The 17,258-nt window shown below is 49.3% G+C and overlaps 1 protein-coding gene across 4 annotated transcripts in view; it reads left to right on the top strand.

The window, feature by feature from the left end:
* The window catches only part of PAK6 (p21 (RAC1) activated kinase 6), a 35,962-nt gene extending 21,111 nt beyond the window's left edge, over positions 1-14,851 (top strand). For all 4 annotated transcript variants that reach the window (XM_050335917.1, XM_050335920.1, XM_050335919.1 and 1 more), the window contains 7 exons: positions 3,235-3,837; positions 6,873-7,364; positions 7,597-7,730; positions 9,710-9,836; positions 10,010-10,135; positions 10,769-10,903; positions 12,796-14,851. In XM_050335917.1, the coding sequence (XP_050191874.1) occupies positions 3,235-3,837; positions 6,873-7,364; positions 7,597-7,730; positions 9,710-9,836; positions 10,010-10,135; positions 10,769-10,903; positions 12,796-12,963 (1,785 nt within the window). In that variant the 3' untranslated portion in view covers positions 12,964-14,851. The remainder of the gene's footprint in view (positions 1-3,234; positions 3,838-6,872; positions 7,365-7,596; positions 7,731-9,709; positions 9,837-10,009; positions 10,136-10,768; positions 10,904-12,795) is intronic.
* The last annotated feature ends 2,407 nt before the right edge of the window (positions 14,852-17,258 follow it).

The following is a 17,258-nucleotide window of genomic DNA, read 5'->3' as shown; positions in this document are numbered from 1 at the left end:
TGTAAGTGACAGCAGGAACCTGCTGTTGGAAAAGGAAATGAAAGATGAGGACAGAATTATTGTGTTTAAAAGTCTTGGGAGCTTGTGGGAGGTTTTTGTTCTCTGTTAAAGAAAAAAAAAAAAAGCTACAGGGACCTAAAAGCTGAAAGGTGAGTTGTAAAATAGAGATGTTACTACTTGGGTTTTAGGAGGGATATAAAAAAGAGTAGGCCATCTGATGAATATATTTAGCTTTTTGTGTATAGGTAATAAAAACATGGGGACTAAATGGGACTATATTTGGTATAATGTAAGTTTTATACATAATCAGAGCTGCAGTTGAAATGGCACATCATATTGGAGCAGAATGCTGATTTGTAAAGGAAAGACTTGCTCAGGAAGAACAGGTGAAAGAAAAAGGCAGGAGGGATTGCCTGGTGTACTGAATGTACTTTGAGGTTCAAAATATAGTAGGGGATAGGAGCACAGTCCAGAGCAGAGATGAAATGTGTAATAAGAGACCAACTTGGTCAGATCAGGAGCTCTTTAATGAGCTTAAACTGCAGGAGGATTGCTCAGAAGGGTGGAAACTAGGTCAAGTTATAAAGGGCAAAGAGAAAAGAAATTTATGTAGGAACAAAACTGGAAGGCCAAGGCATGAAAAGAGATGTTATTCTCAAAGAACATAAAGGGCACTAAGGAGACATCATAAGTGCACTGAGGAGAAGGAGGATGAAGGAAAGAATGTGCTCACTGCTGATCTTGGAAGAAAGTTAATAACAGATGACACCGGGAATTCTTAAGTGTTTAATGATTTTTCTGCAGCCTTTACTGAGTGTGTTTAGTGGGCTGACACAATGAGCACGAGCATGAAGGGATGGGAATGCAAGCTGGAATAAGAAAAGAACGTGAACAGAAATGAGACTTGGTTAAGAAGTTGCATATTTTCAAGTCAGCTGGGCCTAGTGAGATTCAAGGAATTGCAGATCAGTCAGAATAATTTCTATTCCCAGAAAGAGGGTGGAACAAATAAGCAAGTAATCTATTTGCAGCCACTTCCAAGGAGATAGCAGGGTAATAGCTGGCAGCCAGTGTGGATTTATCAAGAACAAATCACATCAAGCAACCCAATTTCCATCAATCCCAGGGTGTGGGGCCGTGGGTCAGGGGGAAATGACAACATACTCCTGTAGCTTGACTTGAGTGAGGCTTCTGACACTGCACCAGTGGCATTTCCACAGCAAACCAAGCCATTTTCTTGAGTATTATGCAAAGGATACTCCAAAAATAGTGTGAGGCATCACTGTCAAAACAGGAATGTGCATGAAGAGATTCCCGGGAGTTTGCCCTGAGCCTAATGCTGGTTGGTACTTTCATGTGTGACTTATTAAAGCTGAGCATGGCAAAAGCCGAAAGGAGGTGCAAAGCCTTTAGAGAACAAGGACAGAATACCCAACAGGCTTTAAGAACTAGAGGAGAATCTTAAACTAACACTGGTTTTTTCCCAGTAAGTCCAAGTGCAAATGTTCTCTGAGACTGCATCACGTAGTTGAGTATTTCGGGTAAACTCCATTTGAATTAATTCCTGTTCAATTATACCAATCAATAAGATTTTTTTAAAGTGCTAATTGGCCAAGCCCTTATACTTAGTCCTGAATTCAGCTGTCAGAGTTGTTCCTTTTTGGTGTGTAGCTTATAAAAAGGGGCTTTTCTTGTTAAAGTAAATTCTGCTCAGTAAGGCATGATCTGTGTAAGAGCACTCCAGATAGATTTGGCTCAAATTTGGATGTTTTTTCATTAATTTGATGCAGTCTTTATAGCAACAAAGCAAGGCCAAGTCCCATCTTCCCTGTCCACAGGGGGTAGGACTGTCTCAATGGGAGTGACCTGAGTCTAATTTTAGGGAGTTTCTATGTAGGAGGTGAGCACTGAAATGGATTTTCCAGAGAGCCCACAGCATGTTCTTGGAGACTTCTTATTTAGTGAACACACAAGTCTCTCTGGAATGACTTTTGTCCATTTTGGTCCAACAAGTCCATGTCCCCAGCACGTTGTTGCGTGGCTGTGGCCAGGCCGTGGAGGAATGTGTGTGTGCTGAGGGAGCAGAGTGAAGACCAGAATTTCCAGCTGCAGCTGGTGTGTGTGCCATGGAATGAGTGGGGCTGTCCTTCCTTCACCTTGTTTGACAGAAATGTTGTGTTGTGCCTTTCATTCTCAGACGCTGAGCAAACCAGGCGCTCGTTGGAGCGTGGTGGTGGCGTTCTGCTGAAATTACTGGAGCTGCTGTGTTGCACCAGCTAAATATTAGGCTTGGTGTAATTAATACAGCATGTTTAGAAGATCCCTGGAGCTCAGTTAGCAAACAGGAGATTGCTGTCACTCCAGGGAAGGACTTTCCTTCAGGCAGAGATTCATGGAAGTGTAGGAGTGATCCTATGCTGCGAATTTCTGTGGAGAAATGGAACCTTTTGGTTCCCAGCACTAAAAAAGCTTCTGTAATCCTTTCAGTTCCAGAAAAAAACAGGGTAGAGCACTACATAATATATTGACAGCTTCGAGTGTCCTACTTGTCCAGAGCTGGTGCCTGTTTGGATGGGAGCCCCGTTCTGCAGCCGGTGCTTACACGGCAGTTGGGAGCTGTGGTGACCCTGTGCGGGCTTTAATTATAGAGTGGCTTGGCAGAGCACAGGGGGATGCAGAGCTGGAACAGCGTGCTCTGCACTGCTCAGGGTGGACATGCATTAGCTGAAATTGGGGAGAAGCAGACTGGGGGAGGCTGATTCCAACACCCAGAGTGCTTCAGGGGAGAGATGAACCTTGTGTTGGAACAGCAAGGTGGGTTCTGCAGATGGAGCTTGCAGCATGCTGCAACTTCTTCTGAGAACCAATATTTCAGGAGCTTGTTGAGCCATTAGTGAGGTAGTGTCACACAGTTTCAGCACAAGAGAGCCAGGAGAGTTGAAACATCCCAGGTTTGCTCTAATATTGTCTTTTAGAGCCTGAGCACAGCAGCAGAATTGACTGTTGTCACTGACAGCACTTCTACTCCAATAGCAAGATGTGACCCAAAGATTCCTTTTTTTCCCCCTCGGTAAAGGACAATGAGAAAAAGGCAGGAAAAATTCTTTTTCTCTAAATTCCTTGAGTCTACTTTGACTATATAAACAAAATCTAACTTTTGGCAAGATAAACCGAGCCTGAATTGCTACAACTGTGACTTTTTTCCTCGTTTCCCACCTTGCCCATGTTTCCCAGACCGTGGTACGGGGCAGCACCGTGGAAGTGGAAGGCTACATCTCGGGATTGCTCAACGACATCCAGAAGCTCTCTGCCATCAGCTCGAACACCCTGAGGGGCAGGAGCCCCACCAGCAGGAGGAGAGCCCAGTCCCTGGGGCTCCTGGGGGACGAGAGGCCTTCGGACATGTATCTCCAGAGTCCTGAAGCAGACTGGGCAGACAAGTATGGGAACTACCTCAGCTGCAACGGGGGGTCCAAGGTGGCCCGCAGACAGACCATGTGGCCGGACTACAAAGCCCGGCTGGAAGGCCAGGCCCATCCCAACGGGATGGTGACCAAGGCACAGTCCCTGGGCCCGGCCGAGTTCCAGGGCGCCGACGGCAGCTGCCTCCAGCGCAGCCCAGCGCTGCAGCACGTGCCGGCCGGGCCGGGGGACAGCGACACCGCGCTGAGGAGCCCCGAGGAGGGCTGGCCCCAGCGAGCTGCCAACTCCAGGCCCTCGGGGGAGGGCAGCCCCAGCTCCAAGTCCCGGGAGAACAGCCTCAAGAGGAGGCTGTTGCGCAGCGTGTTCCCCTCATCCAGCGCTTCAAACAAGCCGGGCTCTTCCTTGCAGATCAAGGTAAGAGCTATTCCCTGGCTGTGAGTGGGCGCAGTGTTGACTTTACAGTTGCAGAGGTTATGTACACAGCTGAACCAATTTAACTGCAAACATCGTGCAGCCATCTGTTATTGTTATGATTAATGTTGGAATCCAAATGGTCCTGGGCCGGGGAAATGTGTGGTCCGTCGGTGCCTCACAGGAGGCACTGTGAGGCACAGCTCAGGACGGCAGCCAGATCTCTGGGAGAAGGGTTGGTTGGCAGAACTGTGCTTGCAGGAGCGTGGGCTGGCAAGGATGAGGGGACTTACTCACTTGTGCCCTTCTGTGAGGTGAAGGCATAACTGCAGTGCTATTCCACTGGCATCAGGGAGCCTTTGCCATTTGGGAAATGACTGTGGCTTCCATTAGTAATGTTCTTCTGCCTGTGCAAACCAGAACTGCCTCGGAGAGTGGGCTGAGTGTCGCTGTATCTGCCAGGGTTTGCATTGGCACCCACGGTGCTGTCACACAGGAAATGTGACTGCTGGCTGCTGCAGAGGGTGGGACAGCTCATGGCTACAGCTCCCCCAGGAAAGCTGTCCTGAATGGATGACTCACTTTGTGTTGAGCTGGGAGAAGATCTCTGGTTTCTGTACTGGATAGGAAATGCAACCACTGCTGCTCTTCCATCCCAGTCTGACCCAGCACCCACCAACCTCCCACGGCTTGTCTGCTGCCTTCAAAGACTGGGCTGGGCTGGGCCAGACTGATTTGCAGCAGCTCCGGAGTCCCTGAGCTGGGAGGATAATGACAGGAACCACCATCCCAATCAAACTGACTGTTCTGTAGTGTGTTGCAGGGACAGGGGATGTCTCCAACCTGCTTCTTGCAGTTTGCATAAGGATCAGGCTCCAGGCTTCGGGCACAGTGGCTTTCCTTTCCAAGGCAGTGGGATTCTCAAGGAATGCAGTTCTCGTGTGGCATAAGTTGCACTTATTGCTGTGTCAGTGACTCTGGGCTCATCTACACTGCCTGGAGTACCTAGAACTGGCCACTTGAGTCTTGCCCAGCCAGAGTGTCTCTGCCATCCTCAGAGGTTCCCATGGATGTGCTTGGGTGCATTTGAACTCCAGCTGTTTGTCAGAGGAGAGGAGCAGGGAAGACCTTGGGGCTATCCAGTCCATCTCCCTGCTCCAGGGAGGGATCTGGAGATAGCTGGGAGTTGTTTATCTGATGTGTTCTTAGCAGCCTCCGGTGGTGAAAACGTGAGGCTCCCTCAGGTGGGGGTGATGTGTGAGAAATGTGTAACTGCAGGTGAAGGGGACAGGGATACAACTGAATCCTGGAATCCCGGAATGCTTTGTGTTGAAGGGACCTTAAAGCTCATCCAGTTCCACCCCCTGCCATGGGCAGGGACACCTTCCACTAGCCCAGGTTGCTCCAAGCCCTGTCCCTGGCCTTGGACACTTCCAGGGACAGAGCATCCACCACTTTCCTCGGAGCTGGGTGCCGTAACAGGCACATGGGAAGGTTGAGTGAACCTTCCTTTAAACCCGATCTGGGGGCAGGAGTGGGACAAGCAGTGACCCCTCACAATGTCCCAGGACTGAGAAGGTGCACACGGGGCTGTCAGCTGTGGGAGCAGGAGGTGAACCTGCACGTGTGCTGTGTGCCCCTCCTGCATGCTGGGGGTTAGAGAAAACCTTTTTGGATTCTGCCTCCTGAGACAAAACAAGATTTGGGAAATAAATGCTGTGTTGCTGTGAGCATGTCAGCACAGGAGTGCAGGGGTGGAGCTCTTGACATCCCCTGTGTTTGTGCTGTGCCCTGATGCCACTAAATGGTGTTTTCCAGGGCCTGTGTGTGTGTGAAAATGAGTCCTGTGTGTCTGTGAGGCTTATACAGATTCTGCTGTTGACAAAAATCCTTGATTAGAACCCAAAGTGCATGGATTTAAAATTTTATACAATTATTTCCTGTCTGAGACGGGTAAAGGAGTCCTCTTCTGAAAAAGTCTCTGTTGGCAGTTTTTGGTTCCCATTCTCATATTATTAACTTTATTAATAATCTCTCTGAATTGTGAGAGAGAAAATGCTTTTTGCTTTGAAGTTATTTTGCCCTATAATACAAATGATTGGCTTGCTCATTCTGAAGCAGCTCCACTATTATTTTGCATGTGTTTGTATATCTATTTTATGTATATTTTACATACACACATGTGAGTATATAATGTATTTTATACCCCACCTGCTAGATGTTGCATTTTAATTAATCGGCATTTCCAGGGTGTGTATGAGCATGACAACGTTTATCCTTCTTGGGGGACCCATGTGTAGTGGTTGCATGGGAATGTGTATCCCAAAGCCACGTTCCCACGGGCTGTGATCTCACTACACTGAGCAGGGGTGGGCCTGTGTGGCACTGGAGTGGGAGGGCTCCAAAACCCTCCAAATTCACGGTTGGTCACTTTGGAGCCGCCAAGGTGGCAGGTGGCTCTGTGTAGCTGGAGTCTCAGGCTGGCTGCCTCCAGCTGGCCTGGATCCCAATGTTTTTCCCAAAGCAGAGGGCTGGTTCTGTGCCTGATCGACAGGAATGCTCTGCAGGTACCAGTGGAAAGTGCAGGGAGAGTTTTCAGTAGGCAGAGTGTAATTACCCCAAGGGAATTAGGCCGAGACATCAAAGTGATTTACAGCCTTGGCATGAATCCTCTTTCCTTTTATACAGAGGAAGATCAGAGGCACAGAGGGATAAAGGATTTTCAAATTCTCTGCAGCACAGGTTGCCCCTGAGTTTTGGTGGCAAGGTTGGAATGCTTTTTAGCAGCTGGGTTTTTTTCTGTGGGTTTTGGTCTTGGTTTTTTAAAGCATGTGCTATAAAATGTTCCCTTTAAATTGCTTCAGTTTGGAGGTCCCTAAAGTGTAGCACCCATTTCCTAAAGGGTTCTTGAAGATCTGTATCCAAGCATGTGTTGGGCAGACCTGGAGCTCTTGACTCCAGTCGGCTCCAAGTTGTGCTAGGGCAGAGTGGAATGACAGAAAACTGATGGCTGACCTTTGCCTTTGTTCCCCCTGCAGCCTAACGCTTTCTTCAGGCCCCAGCAGTGGGGCTCCCCGCGCAGCCCTGCAGCCAAAGCCCAGTCTCTGCCGCCAGATCCGCCCGCCCCCGATTTCCCCAGAGGGGTGTCGGAAGCCGGGACCCCCCAGCAGTCCCCGCCGGTGGAGAAGGCGGTGGCCCTGCCCCCGGGCCGGCCCTCGCCAGCCGGGTCCCCCCGCAACCGGCACACCCAGACCAGCTCCAGCAACCTCCACCTGCCCCCCGACTCCGGCGGGAAGGGGCAGCCGGCGGGCGAGGACCCCGTGGTGGTGACCCACGAGCAGTTCAAAGCTGCCCTCAGGATGGTCGTGGACCAGGGGGACCCGCGGGCAATGCTGGAGAACTACGTCAAGATCGGGGAGGGCTCCACGGGCATCGTGTGCATCGCGCGGGAGAAGCACTCGGGGCGCCAGGTGGCCGTCAAAATGATGGACCTGAGGAAGCAGCAGCGCCGCGAGCTGCTCTTCAACGAGGTGAGGGAGGGCACGGCCGGGGGAACAGCCACGCTGGCCAACAGGGAGGAGCAGGGCCATCTTCCCTGCCTTCCCTTCCCTTCCTACAAGCAGGATTATGCTTGTGCCAAGGATTACTGCTGGGGGTGGGGGCTCTGCGCTGGGCTCAGAGGGCTGGAGTCCTGCTGGGCTGGGGAGGGTTGGGTGGTGTGAGTGGTTTTGTGGTGGTCACTTGCTCACTGTGGATTTACAGGTGGTGATAATGAGGGACTATCAGCATGTCAATGTCGTGGAGATGTACAAGAGTTACCTCGTGGGAGAGGAGCTCTGGGTGCTGATGGAGTTCCTGCAGGGGGGAGCCCTCACAGACATTGTGTCTCAAATCAGGTATGAAGTAAAAGCAAAATCATCAACACCTGAGAGCAAGAGTAGAGTGGGGATTTCTGGGAAGAGTAGTTTCCCTCAGAGATCTTGTGTTTGTTGTACCCTGAAACTGCTACACTTTGTAACTGTTATCCATTTGAATTATGTGATAATACTTCTGGTGTAGAAGGAACCTCGTTCACAATACCGAGCCCTTTAGGTACCCCCTGTTCATCTTCTTGATGACCTTCCCTGTAAACACTGCACTCATAAAAAACACTGTTTACTATATTTGTTGGCTCCTGGCCAGGAAGTTCATTGAATAAGTATTAAAGAGCATGCAGAAATAGTTTTCAGTGGTGCAACCTTAGCCACAGATTCAACCTCGCTAACTCCTCTGGAAAAGTGCAGCAGAGCCTTGAGATTTGGACTCCTTCCCAAATTCCATTGCCTAAAGATAGCAGCTACCAGACACTCTCCTAGATTTGTTTCCTTATCTGCACTACTTGATATTCATTAATGCCCAAAGCGTTTCTGTAGGGCAGAGAAGTTGTTCTGAGGTGGCCCCTGGGGTTCCCCTCACAGGGTGCTCTGGGCATGCACTTAAGGTGGTCGTGCCTTACCCGTGGCCTGGAGCACCCTCCTCCTGCTTCCCAGCAGGCCTGTGGGGCTGGAAACTGGGGCAGGGAATAGCAGCGGAAAGACTGACCAGGAGAGTCTGTAGATGAGCTTTTCTTTTTTGAAGATTCAGGATCTTAGCTGGATTATAATTAGGCAGCATTGCTAACACTAATTACATTTAGGTTTTCAAAAATCATAGTATACCCTTAGTTCACTTATGTGCTCAGACTAGATCCTGTGGTGGATTTAAGGCATTCATCTTGCTTGTGATGTGTTTGGGAGGTGTGAAAAGCCACACTGTCCTCTGCAGGCTCCACCTGGAAGGAGTGTCCTGGAGATACTTAGCTGGGCTGGCCCTCCAGCACTGGGTTCAGAGGCTTATCTCAGGGTCTGAGAACCAGCAGATCCTGTGAAACTCCTGTAGCTCTTAGATGGCATTGGGATTACAGATGAAAATTGCTAAAGAGGTTTATAAAGGGCCTGTGTGTTTATGTCCAGCAGGCACTCTGAATTCCATTGTGGGACCTCAGCCTAGGTTGGTTTTTACAAAACTTCCTTTGAACCTGTTGATGAACGCTTGGTTTTTTCACATGGCGGAAACAGGATCTGTTCTAACCATACCATTTATCAGAAGTCAGCCTTTAACAGTTTTTCCCAGGGAGGAAAATACCCTCATTCCAGTCACTAAACATTTACTGAGGGGGATAAGTGATTTGCATCTCCAGGAGTGAGGTAATTCTCCAGTAATGTGTTTTACACTTGACTGAAACCAAATTCCATCCATGACAGGCTGAAAGTGCACCTCTTGTTATCTAAACCTAAAGGTGAGGTTCTTGGTGCTCATATTCCATGTGCTAACAGAGAGTGGTGGAAATCAGGAGGGTCTTCTCTGCTTGCAACCTGTGCTACCTCTAGTTAGGTGTGAGTGTACCCAAGGTGTGTGCGGGCAAAGCTGAAGGAGCCCTGTATTTGCTATCAGTTAATGTGGTTAGAGATTTTCTGGATACGGTTGCACAGTGAGCCTTGTGCATGATGGCTTTACTGTATTTGCTTTAAAAAGAGCTGTCTCACCACTTACTGCAGCACCTTGGCATCGAGCAGCACTGCTGCCTGTCAGAACTGCTTGAAACAGCATCTTGCAGAATGAGCTGGGATACAGGATTTAAAATACAATTTCTCTGTATTAAACCTACAAAAACCTAAAATTGCCAACCATCAAGTCAAAGCTGTTTTCCACAGTAACAGACATAGAAGAATGGCAAAGGTGGGATAGTAAAGGTCTAGGGAACCCAAACACCTGTGATTTAACCTGAGAATTGCTCGGTGCCCTTGTGGCTGAGTCCTGTCGCTGCCCAGCTGAGCTCCCCTGTCCCTGGTTGCAGGCTGAACGAGGAGCAGATTGCCACGGTGTGCGAGTCGGTGCTGCAGGCTCTGTCCTACCTCCACGCCCAGGGGGTCATTCACAGGGACATCAAGAGTGACTCCATCCTCCTCACTCTGGATGGCAGGGTATGTGTCCTCAGACAAACTGTTTCCTGTCTTCTACTGCTACAGCTTTGTCTCTTGCTTCCTTTCTGTCCCTAGTCCCTTGTTTGCAGCTCATCCTCTTACTCTCTTTGGTGTCTTCGTCTGTGGTGTTTAAGGTTGATTTTTAAGGTTGATTTGCTTTTCTCTCTGTACAGGTCAAACTCTCAGATTTTGGTTTCTGTGCTCAGATCAGTAAAGATGTACCCAAGAGAAAGTCCCTGGTGGGTACTCCCTACTGGATGGCTCCAGAAGTCATTGCTAGGATACCATACACCACCGAGGTAAGGGACACCTCCCTGAGAGGACAGGGAGCAAATAATGTTCTCAAGTGTCACAGCAAAATAACTATTGGTTTTTCTAGGAGGAGCCTCTAGACTATTTAAAACAAAGCCAACTGTGACTACAGATTTCATTGTGATGATGGCAATATTTTCAAAGTCAGTAGAAAAAGAGATTGTTTTGCTTCCAGGAATGAGGCACAAACTTACTCTGTTCTCACAGCTTGGCCTAGACTTATACCAGCTGTGGATTGATGTGAGCAAGGAGCAGCCTGTGACATGATAGAGATCAGGAAATGGATGCCAGAAAGGGAGGTGTGAGCTCTGAGGGACTCACCTCGGGGAGGGTGGGATGGGAGCTCTGGAATTCCGGGCAGGTGGCAGCAGACTAATGAGTTTTGTTTACCAAGGAACCAGGCGTAGCACAGGCAGTTACTTGCAGACCTTTACGTGTTGCAACACCACTGAGGCTCAGTCCTGGCTGCAAAACTGACTTTGCTCAATTGCTGTAAGGAGCCCAAGAGCATCAGGGGGTCAGTGTTTGACTCAGTACCATTTGTCAGCCTTGGTGAAAGCACCAAAGCAGGGACCTGCTGCTCTGAAGTGTGTGTGTTGATGTGCCATTGGCTCCCACAGGTGGATATCTGGTCCCTGGGGATCATGGTGATAGAGATGGTGGATGGAGAACCCCCCTACTTTAGTGATTCTCCAGTCCAGGCAATGAAGAGACTCCGAGACAGTCCTCCTCCCAAACTGAAGAACTTCCACAGGGTGAGAATGCTGGCAAACACTTGTACACCTGATGGTTATCACAGGGCAACCTCTGTATCAGCTGTTCCCAGAACAGCTGGCTGTGGAGATGCTCTTGCTAGGAGGTTCCTTGGGAAGTGCTTTGGCCCCGGGGCCTCGGTGTCTGCTGCTGACAGCTGGTGGCTGCTTTGGGAAACAGCCCTGACAGTGTGAGGACACCTGGGCATAAATGGAGAGTGCAAATCAGAGCTGCCTTGGCTGGACCCAGCAGTTCCCAGCTTGCTGATGTCAATAGAGTAGCTCATCTTCCAGGGAAGGAAACAGGAGGGTCCTTGGGAGTTTCCAGCTTTGTGGCCTTCAGGACTGCAAAGACTGTTATTGTCAGAGCAGGAGACCTCAGGACAGACAGGAGCTCATGGAGACACTGCAGCTGCTCTGAAGATGAACTTGGCTGCGTGGTTTTTTAGTAAGTAGCAGCAGTGGCATAAGAAACAGTGATCACCTTTCAGTCCCCACTTAGAGCAGTCCTTTCATTCCAGGCCCAGCCTGTGAGATCAAACAGCTTCTGCAGCATCCTGAGCTTCCCGGCCTTTCCAGTTAATCAGAGGATCTGCAGCTGCTAAAACTGAATTATTTAACAGAGTAGACTGCTGAACTAACAGCACACACTCCAACATCAACAGCTGCTCTCTCCTCTTTGCCTTTGCAACGCTAATTGAAATGTCACGGTCGTGTTCCGGACCCAGTGCCCTCCTCGGGCAGTGTAAAGCCATCCTGGTCTGTCACCTTACTTGGTGACATGGCCCTGCTGTCAGTCTGTGACAGCCAGAGCTGACCATAGTCTCTCTCTGCTCCAGTGTATCCCGGGAAGCAGACTGGCTTCCAGCAGATCTCTGGGTCTCAGGCCAGGGATCATCCTGCCCCATGTCCTGGGGGAGCTCAGCCCTCCATTCTGGTGCCAGTCCCTGGCTTCCCGTGGTCAGGGACTGCGGTGCTGGTGCACCAGGTTCAAGGGGTGGCACTGGGATAGTCTCTGCTGCTCTGCCAAGGCATGGGCAGGCTCCCTGCCAGGGATACAGGCTGGATCCCAGCACTCCTCCTGAGCTGGGTGCTACCTTCCACCTCCAACCATCCCACCAAAGTCATGCAAAGGGCTCCTGAAAGAAACACTAGCTCAGTGTGAACAGGATTTCATGTTCTAAGTCAGCCAGAGCTGGGAAAGTGCCCCCAACCTAAACTGGATGTCATTAACAGCATTTAAATAAATAAATATAAGCCAAGTTAATTTTTCATTCCGTTTTAATGATATGGAGGATTAAACCAGCAGGAGATGTGCAGGGCCTGGAAGTGGTGCCTGGGGCTGGTTACTCCAGGCTTTGACAGCTCTTGAAAGGACAAACCTGGGAGGTCATTCAGCTTTTTGGTACCTGTTCTGCAGCTTCTTCATCCTCTTGCACCAGCAGCATGAGGGTTCCAGGCCCTCAAAACCTATTATTTGGGAATATTATTTAACTACTTTTTCCATAATCTATGGCCAGTAACAGAATGAATTAAGGCATCCTTCCCACCCGGGGGATGTGTCCAGGTAGCAGGAATCTTGCTGAACTGCAGAAAATAATGAATGGGAAACAAGAGTGATCTGGATGGAAGGGGCACTCCAGGCAGGCTTGTCCTGATTGACTGTGCCCCATTGGAAAGGAAACAACCCCTGTAAGTGTTGTGCCTACCACTGACAGAAGGTTGTGTCCCTGACCTGAAAAGTGTGAGATCCATGTCACATTACTGGGAAAACAGGGACACAGAGGGGGAAGGTGCAGGATCCCTTTAAGCAAGGCCACCTGGGCAGCCTGGTGTTTGCATGAGCTGTGCCTGGTGCCTTTGCAGGGTTGACTTGGTTGGTTGCTTTTTCACAGACCTCCCCAGTTCTGAGAGACTTCTTGGACAGGATGTTGACACGGGATCCTTTGGAAAGAGCAACAGCACAAGAACTTCTGGATCATCCCTTTTTGCTCCAGACAGGACTTCCAGAGTGTTTGGTGCCCCTTATCCAACAGTACAGGAAGCGCACCTCCACCTGCTGACTCTGCCTGAGGGGAAATTGTGGGCAAAAAGGAATGGTTATAAAAAAAGAAACCTGAAAAACAAAGAACCCAGGTGGTTTCATCCTGTGAATGGTGCTTGGAACTTGTCAGCAATGGCTTTAGAGGATGAGTGTGAATCCTGTCCGTGCATTCGCAGCCTTCTGGGGCTTCTCCTTTGCTGAAGACAATCAATACAGACTAGATCCAGGTGAGACCGAGGATAAAGCGGGTATTCCATGCCTTGGGAATCGCTGCTGCCGGAGGATGGCGTTTGAAGCCGAGTCTGAAGTTGTGTATCTGAATGTCTGTGAGTTTCTGCACACCTTGGCTGCTGAACACTGAACTGGAATGGTGTTTCCCAGTTAGAAATGTGATCTTTGCTTCCACTGGAGTCCTGCGCTGACCCATTCTGGGGCACAGACCCCTTTAAACTGTCAAACAATGCACAAAGACTTGGATTTTTTTCCTCTGAGACTTTTTCACAGACAATTTTAATTTCCTTGGGTTAAATGTGGACCTGGAAACCTGCCCACACTTCCCTGGGGAGCGATGTGATGTGTATATATTTGTTTCTAAGTGGCTCTCTTGCATCAACAGGCTTCTCTTTTGCTGCGGAATGTGTATGGTTTAGTGGTCAACCTTGAATCCATTTCATGATTTTAAACTTCTGGAAACCCTTGGATACAGGCCTCCAAGTGGACTCTGTGAAGACCAGGTGCTCCCTCCACCAGGTCCTCGTGGCTGACAATTCCCCACATGCAACACGTCTGGTGCTGGCTGCAGTGTGAGCAGCCTGTTCCTCTGGCTGCTTTCCAGGCACCTTTCTTTCCCAGCCCCTTCTCCCAGGAGAGGCTGAGAAATGCTGCCCCGAGGCAGTTGTTGGGTAGCATTTTGGGGGTGCTGTAGGGGACAGAATGGAGAAGTCTGAGCTGTGCTGCACATCCCAGGATTGATCTCTGTGTTCGTGTGAGGTGGTTGTCCAACCTCCACCTCCCTGCAGGACGTGGGGGGACACCTCTGCTGTCTGGCTGTTGGTCTGCCTTTCCCCACCAGCCCTTGGCATCTGCAAGGTTTCTGGTTGTCTAAACAGCTCTTTGAGTTCTTTTAACATAGTTTTAGGTATTTTGTGTGCTACTCTCTCTGGTCAGTGAGATCCTCGAGGTAATTGGACTCTAGGTCAGGATTAACATTGTACAGTGACGGTGTGTGTTGTTATGAGGTCTCAAGAATATCCTCTGACAATGTGGAACTGGGATCTTGTTTTGAAACTCCACATGCAAATGTTCTGGAATTTAAGTTATTCTCGGGACAGTCCTACTGTGCCAGGAACTAACCTCAGAATTGCATTTTCTTCAGAAGATGTTCATAACCTCTGTCCTCTGCTATTTGCTCCAGTTACAGATCCTGCTTCAAAATTGAAGCCACAGTTGATTACTTGAAGTAATTTGGGACGGAATTGATCTGCACTGATGCCATCACAGGGTGGGCACCCAGTCTGTGGAGCGTGTAGGTTGGCTCTGTATCTGCGGGGAGAGAACACCTCTGGAGGGTGGCTCACCCCCCTGTCTCAGACACCTGCTGAAGGATGAAATCGCTCTCTCCCTCACCTGTGGCAGGTAGAGGGGTCACAGGGGGTTTGCCTAGACTGGATGTCTAAGTTTGGGGCTGCTGGAGTTGACTGAAATGAATTCATTTAGCTCCTCCTTAGCTGCACTGGAAAATTTTTGACTTAAAATGTTTCTGTATTTCAGATATATTACTTTTTTTTATGCAAAAGAGCAGGGCTTGGAAAAGATTTATAATTTGAAACAAACACTCCTGCTGGTCTGTAGTTGTGAATCCTTTGCACTTGTGTTTTAAATTAAAGTAGATCTTGATTTATTCATAAGGCTCTTGCGGTGCTGAGATGCTTCACAATGTGTCTGTAGTTCAGAGTGTGAACCTTAGAGTCTGGTCTCACTTCCCTGTTCTGTGGCTACATGGCTTTAAAGCAAGAGGAGACTGGGGCAGGAGCCTGGATCCTGAAATAAGCATTTCTTGGAGACAGGTATGACAGGTTTAACATTCAACACCATTTTTATACTGCAGCCTAAGTCTGACTAAACACGGTGAGGGAAGGCCCTGGAAAAATTGCATTCAAGTATCTTATAAAATTTTAAACCCTCATTACCATATTTGAGGCATGCAGAAAGCAATTCCTGCTACTTGTGTTTCTCTCTTTGCAGTTGGTGCACGGCACATCACCAGTTAACTGCTCCAGTACTTAGATGAGTGTGGAATCAAACACGAATCCTAAGATAAACTTAGATTAGTTGAAAGATTGAAACTCTGTCCCCAGGGCCGACAGCTCCTTCCCCAGGAACCAGACCAGGAGCATGAGGATCCAGAGCAGCTTTGGAATTTGCATTGCAGTAGTGTTCAGGTCAGCATTTCTCGTGTGCTAAGGGAGATCTGAGCATACAACAACGTGTGGCCTCTTTGGGGAGCCCGGAGCCTACTCGGTGGGTCATTATGCTTGGAGATGATATTTCCTCTGAATATCTTTCCTATTCTGCAAGGTTACACTTGTGTCTCGGGCTTTGCTGTTGTTTTGTGTCATGTTTCCCCTGAATCCTCCCCTTTTATTTTCCCTCCTGTCAGCTTTGCTCATGTTGAGCCTTTTCCATGCTGCCACAGCCCTGGCAATCAGCTTCCAGGAGGCCTTTGAAGATGGTGGGTGGGATTTATAGGAACAATTTGTTGAATCAAACGGGTACTCTGGGAGTGCTGTCACGTCCCAGTTGCACTGGTTTATGTACAGTGGTGCCTGTCCCCCTCAGACAGGCCTCTGCTGTCAGATGCAGCAGCTTATTATCCTGGGACAAATCTTTGTCTGGAGATAATTTTGGATCCTGCAGGTACAGTGTCCCTTGCTGGAGTTGGAGTCCTCCTCTGCTTAGGAATCCCCATTATCTAATTTTTTACTATTATAGTACAAAGGTTGGACTCCTAGAAATATTTTGGGCCAGAGTTTAGTGGTAGACAATGAGACCTAGAATGTGGCACTTCAAAAGTGAAAATGTGGAAAGAAGGTGAGATTGTGCCTAAATGTTCTGCTCCGTGTCAGACCAGGGTTAGTTACCATTGAATTTGGGTTCTGTAACCACCTCAGCAGTGACCTGTCTGACCCAACCACCACATCGCTGTGCTCAGCAGGTAAGCTAAACCACAGGCATGTGAAGGAGTTCTCCAGGATGTCTGAATTCCACAGGAAGAAGGAGTGCTGGAAGATGAGGTGGCCCCTCTCCTCTGGAGCCCGTGAGTAACTGAACCGGGGTGTGAGTGATTTGTTCTGCTGGGGGGGGGGTGCTCAGGGCTCGTGGTGTGCTCAGAAACCTCTGCAGTAACATTTGGTTAATGCCTTTATTCAGTTGTGTCTGTTTCCCATCTGCCCCACTTTGTGCAGACAGGGACGTGTCCGAGGTGCCACAGCACTTGTAGACCCAGAGGAAGGGAGGGGCTTCCCCTGGGGAAAGGGGTGATGCAGAGCATGGTCTGTGCTTCTGTGTGCACTCTGAAAAGTTCTTTTGGAAGTTGTTTTTTAGCACTAAGGTGAAATCTGTGTAAAACATTGCCCTTTTTCATGGAATCAGGCATCAATCCCTTGTGCCAGTGTTTGGTTCAGTTACAGGAGGGCTGCAGAGCAGAAGCTGTGATGGGGTGTAAGGGCACGAGTTGTTGTGGTGTGTTTTCTTCCTGAGGCTTAAACCTCAGAGGATATTAATGCCAAGGATCCCAAGTGCTGCATCTGTTTCCTTCCCTCTGTGCCAGCTGTGCTCTGCTTGCTTTTTGGAATGCCCACACCTTAAAAAGCCTCCTCCAAACCCTGGAGCCCTGGCAGTGTGTGTGGAGAGAGGGACACCCTGTGCCCACCTTTTGGTCTGATCTGGGTGTCTGGGTTCCCTCCAGGGAGAGGAGGGATGAATTTTCCTTGAAAATAACTTTGAAAAGGCTTTTCTGGAGGGGTTTGTGTGGCAGAAGCGGGGGTAGGAAAGCAGGGCCGATGCCCCCGCACTCCAGGTGGAACTGCCAGCGCTGCACCTGGGTTAAGGTAAGAGCTCCAACTGCTCCTGCCTGCAGCCGGACTTGGGATGTTTGGGATCTGCCTTGGGAGGGCCTCAAACACCACAGGGACACACATGGACACACAGAGACAGACAAACAACGGACACGCCCAGGGACACACCCACGGACTCAAGTGGATGGACAGAGGGCACAGGCACACTGATACACAGGGACACAGAGAGACACGGACA

The sequence above is a fragment of the Myiozetetes cayanensis genome, unplaced genomic scaffold (genome assembly GCF_022539395.1).
Source record: "Myiozetetes cayanensis isolate MyiCay16 unplaced genomic scaffold, myiCay2020 scf6-25, whole genome shotgun sequence".
In the NCBI taxonomy this organism is placed as follows: domain Eukaryota; kingdom Metazoa; phylum Chordata; class Aves; order Passeriformes; family Tyrannidae; genus Myiozetetes; species Myiozetetes cayanensis.
Note: the sequence above shows the minus strand (reverse complement) of the source record. Positions and strands in the feature narration are given on the sequence as shown.